At 45.0% G+C, this 11951-nt stretch overlaps 1 protein-coding gene across 1 annotated transcript; it reads right to left on the bottom strand.

Moving 5' to 3' along the window:
- Window positions 1-8302: 8302 nt before the first annotated feature.
- HPDL (4-hydroxyphenylpyruvate dioxygenase like) lies at window positions 8303-10162 on the bottom strand. The gene has a single exon (XM_075832064.1). The coding sequence runs from the start codon at window positions 10145-10147 to the stop codon at window positions 8978-8980; it is 1170 nt and encodes a 389-aa protein (XP_075688179.1). The 5' UTR covers window positions 10148-10162; the 3' UTR covers window positions 8303-8977.
- Window positions 10163-11951: the final 1789 nt, after the last annotated feature.

The raw sequence follows: 11951 nt of genomic DNA, 5'->3' as shown, positions 1-11951 counted from the left end.
TGCAGCTTGGAGCCGCCAGAATCTGAACGCAGAACTAAAGCATTTAGTGTGAAACGCGTGTTGGGGTGGACACTCCCTGTGTTACTCCTACGGCTCCGTTCTGTCTCGTTGTATCTGTTCAATACTAGATTATTTGCTGGTCTTCTTTAGGCCATTTTTGCGCTATATCGTCCTCTATACCACTTGGCATTTACGTATTGTTCATCGTACGCACGTCTGCGCAGTAACGCGGTCTGATGTCATTATTATTTTTAATTGTACTGTAACTCCACTTTTATTGGTCATGTCAATAAAGATTTTTTCATTTTTCTATATTTTTGTTTTCAGTCGCATCCGTTCCTTGTAGGTTGGATATATGTTCATCGAGGCATTTAGGATTTAACCCCAGGATCATCCCATATAGGAAATGTATGACGCTTTTCTGCACTTGCATTTGGAGTATTGGATTCTTGCTGCTTTTTGGTCTGTTGAAAAGGACGAGGGGAACTCTGAGTGCTACCCCAGGTCCCTCTGCTCCGGCCTCCTGCGGTCTGGCAGTGTCCCCGGTCCCCTCCTCACTGGACTGGAATCCTTCCTCTTCTCCTCTGATCGCCGGCGACAATCTCCTGGAACAGCTTTCTACTGCACCTACCAAAAGTGACATGGAGTCCTGCGCTCACCGATTATAGGTCTGAAATACAAGCCCCGACCTGCAATCTCTCCCAACTTACACACCAGGTACAGAGGATTGAGGGGGATATAACGGCCGCTGCCTCGGTACAGACCTCTCAACCGCAAACCATCGATCATCACGCTCAGCAGATAGTGCTCATGAAAACCGTGACCGTCGCAACAACCTGCCGGTACGTGGCCGACCTGAGACTTTTTCCGCAGCTGTCCTCATTCCTATGTTTAAGGACCTCGTTAACACCCTCCTTGATCGGGACCCTAACAAGGCCTTGGAAATAGGACGCATCGCACACTCCCGGCCCACGCAATCCTGACCCGGACAGACCACGTGACGTCCGATGTCGCAATCCCTATTTTACAGTCAAGGAAGACGTTCTGTGTAAAGGCAGAGAAAAAAATCTATCATGATGGACGGTGTTATAATACAACTTCTCTCAGAGCTTTTTAAAATGACCCTGATTGACGCTGCGCCCACTACTTGATCTCCTTCGGGACCGTGGAATCCCAGACTCACGGGGTCATCACTGCCAATGACAAGTCCGGAAAGATGGGTCTTTTATATTTGTTTGGGACCTCAAAGACCTCCCAGAGTTTTGCGCTGCTCTTGATATATCTAGGGGTCCCCTCTGGACTGACCGTCCGCTCCTCCGTCCCACAAAGGCTCCGCCAAAGACCACGTGGAAGATTTCCCTCTGCACCCGGAAGACAACCTGAAAGGCGCCATGGCGCTTTTGTCCCAGGCACATGAAGGTTTCGTGAGCGCCTTTACTGCTGCGGCCGACAGTTCTCTCTCAAGACGTACGTGATTTCTACATGAAGACATTTTTGTTACAGTCGGGTCCAGAATTATTTGGACAGTGACACAAGTTTTGGCATTTTAGCGGTTTACCACAACATATTGAATATCCAGTTATATAATGAAGTGCAGACTCTCAGCTTTAATTTGAGGGTCTTCACATCCTAATCTGAGGAAGGGGTTTAGGAATTACAGCTCCTTAATATGGAGCTGCCTCTTTTTCAAGGGACCAAAGGTGATTGGACAATTATCTCACGAGCTATTAATGGGCTGCACGGGCTCTTCCCTCATTAATCCATCATCAGTTAAGCAGGTAAAAGGTCTGGAGTTGATTCCAGGTGTGGCATTTACATTGGGAAGCTGTTGCTGTGAACCCACAACATGATCAGAGGAGCTCTCAATGCAAGTGACACCGACCATCGTCAGGCTGAAAAACATGAAGAAATCCATCAGAGAGAAGCACAAATGTCAGGAGCCGCCAAATCATCAGTCTGGTACATTCTGGAAAAATAAGAGGGCACTGGTGATCACGTGACCTCCAAAAGGCCTGGACGTCCACGGAAGACAACAATGGTGGATGATCGCAGAATCCTGTCCATGGTGAAGAAAACCCCTTCACAACATCTACCCAAGTGAAGACTCTCCTGGAAGTAGGTGGATCAGGATCTAAGTCTACAATGAAGAGACGAAATCATGAGAGCAAATACAGGGGGTCACCACAAGGGGCAGACCATTAATCAGCCGCAAAAATAGACCGGATCAGACTTTACCAAACAACATGTAAAGAAGCGAAACTAAGATCAACCTGGACCAGAATGATGGGAGAAGAAAGTGCGGAGAAGGTTCATGATCCAAAGCCCCCACATCCTCTGTGATTAATACGGTTAAACCCGGCGAATTGGTGGTTTGTGGGGATTTTAATACCAAACCTGATCCTATGATGGACTCCACAAGTGTTCACAGATCCTACCCCCAATCCTTCGCTCCTGACCTACATTTATGATGTACGGCGCAGTCAACATGATTCGGAAAGGGATTATTCCTTTTTCTCACCGGTCCTGTTCTCGCTTCGATCAGATCTTTATTACAGAAAGTGGAGAAATCTACTATTGAGATAATTAAGCGGTCGGGCCGTGCGGCCATTACTGTGTTCATGAAGCTCATTCCTCTTCACCACATTTCTTATGGAGAAACCAAACCTACTTAACCCCTTAGTGACCAGCCCATTTTAGGCCCTAATAACCAAGCCATTTTATTCGTTTTTCTATAGTCGCATTCAAAGAGCTATAACTTTTTTTTATTTTTTCGTCTACATAGCTGTATGAGGACTTGTTTTTTGCGGGATTTGTTGTACTTTTTAATAGCACCATTTTTGGGTACATACAATTTTTTTATTAACTTTTATTAACTTTTTTTGGGGGGGGATTATAAAAAAAACCTGAAATTCCGCCATTGTTCTATGCGTTTTTAAATTGACGCCGTTCACTGTGCGGCGTAAATAACATGTTACCTTTATTCTATGGGTCGGTACGATTACGGCGATACCACATATGTGGAGGTTTTTTATGTTTTACGACTTTTGCACAATAAAAACGCTTTTGAACTAAAATTATTTGTTTTTGCCTCGTCGCTTTCCAAGAGCCGTAACTTTTTTATTTTTCCATCAACGTAGTGATTTTTTGGGCTTGTTTTTGCGGGACGAGACGTAGTTTTGATTGGTACTGTATTGGGGTGCATGGGACTTATTGATTCATTTTTATTATGACTTTTTTGGGGGGCAATGGAAAAAAAATTGCAATTTCGCCATTGTTTTTTGCAGTTTTTTTTTACGGTGTTCACCTTGCGGTTTAAATTACATATTAACTTTATTAATGGAGTCATTACGGTCGCGGCGATACCACATATGTGGACTTTAATTTATTTTTTACACTTTTACTAAATAAAACCACTTTTTATTAATAATCCGTATTTCACATTTATTACTTATTTCATTAGTCCCACTCGGGGACTTTACTGTGCGATCTTCCGATCGCTGCTATAATGCTATATACTTCGTATACCAGAGCATTATTGCCCGTCAGTGTAAATCTGACAGGCAATCTATTAGGACGAGCCTCCGGCGCGTCCTAACAGGCATATGTCCAGGGCAGACCTGGGGGCTTTTATGAAGCCCCCGGCTGCCATGACACCCCATCGGAGACCCGCCATTGCATTCGCGAGCCGCCGATGGGTGACAGAGGGAGCGCACTCCCTCTGTAAACAAAGTTAAATGACCCGTGCAGGACTTAGACTAGGCTCACGTGAAAAGGCGTCAGCCTAGACTAAGGCCCCTTAGTGACCGACGTGAAAAGGCGTATTGGTGGTCACTAAGGGGTTAATGTTCCACCCGGAGTATAAAGAACTGGACGAATATTTCTTGTTAAATGTGAATTCTGTATGGGATCCATTTGTTCTCTGGCGTGCCCATAAGCCATACATGAGGGGTCTAAGTGGGGACATAGAGCAAAGAAAGAAAGGGAGCGTCAATTTGATGACATACGAGCGCAAATACGTCCCTTAGAATCCTTAAATAAATCGGATATATCTTTGGCTAATATTGAGAAGTTGCCGACTCTTCGTATTAAATTGCAGGTTCTTTTCATATTTATACATTAAACAATCTATTAAAGCACAATATTATTCTCGGGACAATAAAGGCAACAAACTCCTGGCACAGACTGAGGACAGGGGCGGTTAAGCGTAAGATGCCATTTCTCATCGACCCTCTTCGATCCACTCCAATCTATTCCCCTGGAATGTACGGAATATTCTAATTCCCCATATAACTTACACCCGTCTCCTGCAAACCCTCAGTCCGCTCAACAAGCCGTTAAAGATTTCTCACATACCCTGAACCCCCCACGTCCATCACCCGACCAACTGAACGATTTGAATCTCCCTTTAACGGAATTGGAAATCTCCAAAATCATTCGATCTCTCCCGATGCATAACGCCCCGGCCCCGACGCTTTATCCGGTATTTGCTATAAAACTTTTGAAGAATCCCTTCTGCCTCATTTGTTTGACACTTTGCAGCGAGACGTTACTCATGGTTCCTTTCCTAAGGAGATGCGGAGTTCAGCGATAGTGACACTTCCAAAGCCCGGACAAGCACCAGATTCACCACAACATTTCCGTCCCATATTCCTCCTTAACTCCGACTTAAAAATCTGTGCTAAAGTTCTTGCGAACCATTTAGCCTCTAAGATTCCTGTAAAGGATCTGCCAGGCACAGCTTCTGTATCCACGCCCATAGGTAATCAGTCTGCACCTGGTTCTATGTCTGTGAGACTGACTCCATCTTCCACCACTCAGGATGGCAGGCTTAGGAGTGGGAGAGCCTATCACAGCCTGGCCAGACTCAGCTAGCTCCCGCCCTCTGTCTATTTATACCTGCCTTTCCTGTTCCTCCTTTGCTTGTGATTCTTCTCTGTTGGTTTCCTGGCCCTGCTGCAGCTTCTTGAACTATTTGTCCCTGCTTCATATTGACCCCGGCTTACTGACTACTCTCCTGCTCTGCGTTTGGTACCTCGTGCACTCCTGGTTTGACTCGGCTCGTTTACTACTCTTGTTGCTCACGGTGTTGCCATGGGCAACTGCCCCTTTTCCCTTGCTTCTGTGTACCCTTGTCTGTTTGTCTCGTGCACTTATTGAGCGTAGGGACCGTCGCCCAGTTGTACCCCGTCGCCTAGGGCGGGTCGTTGCAAGTAGGCAGGGACAGAGTGGCGGGTAGATTAGGGCTCACTTGTCCGTTTCCCTACCCCGTCATTACAATTTTCTTTCTGGTTAATAGGGATCAAGTGGGTTTTGTCACAGGCAGGCCCCGGAAAACACTACGAGGGTTCTTAATATTTTAGATCATTTGAATGGATTGGGGACTCCGGCTGTTATGGTAACTCTGGGCGCCGAAAAGGCGTTTGACAGAGTTAATTGGTCGTTCGTTTTCTCGGTGAAGTTAATTTACAATTCAAACCTGAGAAAACTTCTCCACGTTGGGTTCACATTGAAACCTCATTGGCACCGATACACAATTTAACAGCTCTTTTAATTGTGAGATTGAGTCCTCATGCGCCTCCTGTCTCTTTACCGTATTTTCTATCCACCTCGATACAGAATTGGCTGAAGTTCCATTCACTGTGTAGCAAATCTTCATTTTCTCTACTCTCATGTTCTCCCAGAGGCGCTCGAGCTCCTTCCATCAGACTTGGATCTCCGTTCCTGGAAGACTCGACACCTATGAGATCTCTTATGGAAAAGAACCAATTGCTACAATTTACCTCCCTACGTGATCGGTTCGGTATCTCAAGCTCAGATTTCTCAAAATTTCTTAGAATTAGGCTCCTCTTGCAATCGGATTGTCCATTTACGGTTCTATATTCCAGCTATGGTCTCAACCTGGGACACATATTAAAGGTTTGCGTCCTTTATGTGATCTCTTGGGATCCAAGGCTAAATTTGACAAATCTTCCCCTTTCTTGGCTTGGGAGAAGGAGCTCGCACGAGTTTATCCCACACCGGCATGGACATATGTAGCAAAACATCTGAAATGTACTTTACACTGAGTCCGTGATGAAGACTTTGCTCCGCTGGTATTTTACTCCTGATAGACCTCAACACACGTACCCTAATGCCTCCCATTATTGCTGGAGAAATTGTGGGGGTAAAGGGGTCTCTAATACATATTTTATGGACATGTCCGTTGCTCAAAACTCTTTGGGATTCTCCGTTCCTTTCGTTGTCGGGACTCGCAGGGATTACAATTGCTCCTTCCCCATCGATAGCGCTGCTTTTTCTAAACATTCCAGATTTACCGGCAGAATTCAGCGTTATCGCAGCTCATGTATTTATTGCGAACAAACTGGTGATAACTCGATATTGGAAGAGTCCGACAATTCCTCCTTTACAAGAAACCACTGCCCATATTAACAGAACTTGTTCACACGAGAAAATGATGGCATTTAACCCGTTAGTGACCGGCCCATCGTGTTTCTACGTCGGTCACTAACGGGCCTTATTCCAATGCCATAGACTTTTTACGTCGCAGCATCGGAATAACTAAACAGAGCAGGGAGCCGTCCAATCTCCCTGCTCTCCGGTGCCAGAGGCAGCTGAGGGCTGGGGGCGTCCCTGCTCTGCCGGGTGAGATCGATATTAGTATCGATCTCACAGGTTTAACCCCTCAGATGCGGTGCACAATAGCGAGCACCGCATCTGAGTGGTTTTGGAGAGAGGGAGGGGGGGGGAGCTCCCTCTCTCCCCCACCGACACCCGGCGATACGATCGCCGAGTGTCTGTGTCTCTAATGGCAGCCGGGGGTCTAATAAAGGCCCCCAGGTCTGCCTGGAGTGAATGCCTGCTAGATCATGCCGGAGGCATGACCTAGCAGATGCCTGTCCGTGTTAAAGGGACAGGCAGTAATACACTGCAATACAAAAGTATTGCAGTGTATTATAAATGCGATCGCAGAATCGCATATTATAGTCCCCTAGTGGGATTAGTAAAAAAGTGAAAAAAAAGTTTAATAAAGTTAATTAAAAAAAAAATTTGAAAAAAATGAAAAACCCACTTTTTCCCCTTACATAATGCTTTACTATTAAAAAAACAAAATAAAGTTAAAAAGTTACACATATTTGGTATCGCCGCGTCTGTAACGACCCCGAATATAAATCTATTACATTATTTAACCCGCACGGGGAACGGCGTAAAAAATGTAATAAAAAACTATGGAAAAATTGCTGTTTTCTGTGAATACTGACTTTAAAAAAATGTGATAAAAAGTGATCAAAAAGTCGCATCTACTCTAATGGTACCAATAAAAACTGCAAGTCGTCCCGCAAAAAAAAAGCCCTCATACAACCGCATCGGCGAAAAAATAAAAACGTTACGGCTCTTCAAATATGGAGACACAAAAACAAATCATTTAGAAAAAAAAGTGTTTTCACTTTGTAAAAGTAGTAAAACATACAAAAACTATACAAATTTGGTATCGTTGCAATCGTAACAACCCGCTGAATAAAGTTATTGTGTATTTATACCACACGGTAAACGGCGTCGATTTAGGACGCAAAAAAGAGTGGCGAAATTACTGATTTTTTTCTATTCCCCCCCAAATAAAAGTTAATAAAAGTTAATCAATAAATAATGTACCTAAAAATGGTGCTATTAAAAAATACAACTTGTCCCGCAAAAAACAAGACCTTATACAGCGGTGTCGACGCAAAAATAAGAATGCTATAGCTCTTGGAATGCGACGATGGAAAAACGTAAAAAATGGCCTGGTCATTAAGGTCCAAAATAGGCTGGTCATTAAGGGGTTAAAGACCCCTCTTTTCCTAAATATGAGAAATTGTGGGGCCCCTGGTCCTGTAGTGTTCATAATTGTGGGGCCCCTGGTCCTGTAGTGTTCATAATTGTGTTCCACGGGGACGGGTCACCTACTGGTCTTCCTACATCTATGTTTTTCCTTTTAGCTGGTAACTCATTTGAAATCTTACATTATTTCTTTTGTTTTGTGTGTTTTTTGATTTGTTACTTTCTGTATTATTAATCCAGTATATTCTAGATCTGGAACTGACGGGGGTTTCAAGCTCAACCTTTAATGGAACTCTTATAATTTGACTTTTATTTTATAGTTCACTCATTTCAATGTGATTCATGTGATTGATGATTTGCCGTGTCTTGCGAATATGTTGTCTGATCAAACTGTATTCATTGGACGGCAAAGTCTCTGTTATTCCTTTTGAAAAATTTCAATAAAAATGTATTGAGTTAAAAAAAAATAAACGTTTATTAGACATAAGTTATTTATCAGTTTAGTGTCTCTATAATAACCGCCACATTACATGGAGATTGTCTATTGGAGTCTGAGATCGTCTGAAATCCCCCTCCTGTCTCATCAGAGGCTCTGGCTGCTACTCTCCCCCATGCTTTATACTGCAGCTCTGTTCTAATAGGATACAGCTATGATCAGTGACTCCAGCTTAGCTGCATTGTGTATTGGAGTCTGAGATCATCTGAAATCCCCCTCCTGTCTCATCAGAGGCTCCGGCTGCTTCTCTGTCCCCCTCCCCATTCTTTATTGCCCATTACAGCACGGACAGGATGATTATAAACTACAAACAACTAAATGACATCAGGAAAAGCAGATGATCAGGAATTTGCTGCACGAGAGGGGGGAGCAGAAGATATTGCAGAATATTTTTCCCATAGGCAAAGAATGTTACATAGTTCGATAGTATTTGTAACTATATAACTATATAACTATGTAACATTCTTTGCCTATGGGAAAATATTCTGCAATCATAGGCACACAGTGTAAAGTTTTAGCAACTCCGCCTCAAATGGCAGATAACAGGGAGCAATAGACAGTATTCACCTGCCTACCACATGAAGAACAGATAAACTGCAGGGTTCATGTACATGAAGGACACTCCATACTTTGTGGGCCCCATAGCAGATGGGGACACCCCAAGTCTCACTGGCTCGCTGCCCCTTCCTGCACGGTTTTGCTCATGTCGTCCATCATATCCTGCATGGAGCTCCACAAAGCACGAATATTTCTCTCCCCAAATCCCTGCGCCCCCCTGCGTTCTATCAGCTCCAGGAAGAACGAGTCCTTGGAGAACAAGGGTTCAGCAAAAACCTGTAAAAGGATTTTCTGGTCGTCGTTTTTCTGATTTTGGAATTCGGCAGAAGAATCCAGCAAGATCCCGAATTGGGAGAGTTGCTGCGGGGTGAACCCTGCCCGGAGGATCTCCGCCTTCTTCTGGGGGTTGTTATAATATGACGGGGGCTGCCCAGCGAAGAGAACCCCACTATCTGTCAGGTCCCCCGCAGCTCGGAAGATGTTGGGCGTCAAGAGGCCGACATGCTGGATCCCCCCGTCTTTATGATGTTGGAGAAACTGATCGACCTGGTTTATTCCTTGCTGGAGTAAAGATTCCGCCAACACGATCTTACCCACTTCTGCCCGCCCCGGGCATTCCACGGAGGTCAGACGGAGCCCTATCTGGGGGCCACTGATTTGAAATCCCTGGTTGGGGTCTTCTCCTTCACAGAGAGGGAAATGTTGGAAGCCGAGACACCGCCTGTACCACTCCATCACCTGTGGCGTGCTTCCTCGTGGACAGGCGTAAGTCACGTGATCGATGCATTCAACATTTTCCGGAGAACCATCTTCTTCTTTCTCGAGCGGCTGGAAGCCCGGAAGGAAGGCGGCCGTATAACGGGTGCGATCAATCAGCGTGTGTCTCACGTTCCCCAGTAAGGACTTGACTACACAATAGGACACGGAGCCGGCCTCGCTGTGGAGATGGGTGGGTGGCACTAACAAGCTGCAGCCATTGCTGACAAGTCGCTGGCACAATCCTGGCACATCTTCCACCTCGTAGCTGACGTTACAGGCCGTGTCGAGGGACGGCAGGGGGACGGGAGAGTCGTAGAGCAGGGTGGAGCACTTGGAGGTCTCATTGACGATGAACACGACTTTTCCATTTCTTAAAGCCACCTGACAAGGGGCGACTCCGTCCAAACCGCGAGCGGCAAATGGTCTAAATCTGTACTTGGTGACCAGGTCGCTGATGATCTTCTGGGGGTTGGAGACCTGGAGTGTGATGTGACTGAGACGGATCAGCGGGGAGCTCATGGCGCAGGCGGAGATTATCTGATGAAACACAATAATAGAATTAAGCGACCGCTCACCTTTTCATGTCATTCACACACAAACCGCATTGTTACCACTTCATAATGAGACGTCGTCCGGGGTTAAAAAAACACGTAACAACAGCAGGAAACGTGATAAAAGAAAGAAAAAAACCTTTACTCGTTCAATCCCTCGCCACCGTTCTGTTGGTCCCGCCGGTCCTTGTCCCGCAGTGATGACGTTCCATCCTTGTAAGTATCACCGCTGGGGCCAAAGATTGTTTATGCACGTGGTCAATCTGTCATCGCTGCAGGGAGGTCAACAAAGAATGGCGCGAACCGACAGAGCGGCAGCGGGGGATCAAACAGGCGAGTATTGGTTTTTTTATTTTATCGTGTTTCAATCCCTGACAACCAGGGAACCTTTTATTCTGCTTTTTAATTAAAATTCATCCAAAATTCTTAGCTGATGTATTTCCTAATTTATCTTTATAGGGTCAGAGCTCTGTTTTCCTGATACACAGCTCCAAATCCTCTGCATAGTCATAGAGTTACATGATAACATTCTACTGCCTGCAGATACCACTAGGGGGAGCGCATTGCATACAGATATATACAGCACCCATAGAGTTACATGATAACATGCTCCTGCCTGCAGCCACCACTAGGGGGAGTTCACTACATACTGTTTATACAGATATTATTGATAAGGTCCTAAGGCCCCATGCACACGACCGTGCCCGCAATCACGGCCCGCGATTGCGGGCACGGCCGGCCGCCGACTGACAGCCGCATTTTCGGGCCGTGCTCCCATACAAAGTATGGGAGCACGGGCCCGCAAAATGCAAAAGAACGGACATGTTCCATAATTCCCGGAACATTTCCACGGCACGGACACCCTTCCGTAGTGCTACGGAAAGGTGTCAGTGTTCAATGAAAGTGAATGGCTCCGTTTTTGAGGACCGCAAAAACTGAGGTTTTTTACGGTCGTGTGCATGGGGCCTAAGCTGGTGGTGACAGTGTATTAACCGCAACATTGTAGGTGACAAATGGTGATTGTCCACATGACGGGGTCACCTGATCCCAAAGAGGCAAAACTCGCCACTACCAGGTCACAAAGTATCAATATAAACTATATAACAACTACTACAATTATATGTAGATGTTACCTGCAGTCCTATGTAACACCACAGATAACACACAGTGATAACTCTCTGAGTACAGATAATGTAGTAGTGTTACCTGCAGTCCTATGTAACACCACAGATAACAGTGATAACTCTCTGAGTACAGATAATGTAGTAGATGTTACCTGCAGTCCTATGTAACACCACAGATAACACACAGTGATAACTCTCTGAGTACAGATAATGTAGTAGTGTTACCTGCAGTCCTATGTAAACACCACAGATAACAGTGATAACTCTCTGAGTACAGATAATGTAGTAGTGTTACCTGCAGTCCTATGTAACACCACAGATAACACACAGTGATAACTCTCTGAGTACAGATAATGTAGTAGTGTTACCTGCAGTCCTATGTAACACCACAGAATAACAGTGATAACTCTCTGAGTACAGATAATGTAGTAGTTTTACCTGCAGTCCTATGTAACACCACAGATAACACAGTGATAACTCTCTGAGGACAGATAATGTAGTAGTGTTACCTGCAGTCCTATGTAACACCCAGATAATACAGTGATATCTCTCTGAGTACAGATAATGTAGTAGGTGTTACCTGCAGTCCTATGTAAACACCACAGATAACACAGTGATATCTTTCTGATTACAGATAATGTAGTAGTG

Source organism: Rhinoderma darwinii, chromosome 7 (assembly GCF_050947455.1).
Source record: "Rhinoderma darwinii isolate aRhiDar2 chromosome 7, aRhiDar2.hap1, whole genome shotgun sequence".
Lineage (NCBI taxonomy): Eukaryota > Metazoa > Chordata > Amphibia > Anura > Rhinodermatidae > Rhinoderma > Rhinoderma darwinii.
Note: the sequence above shows the minus strand (reverse complement) of the source record. Positions and strands in the feature narration are given on the sequence as shown.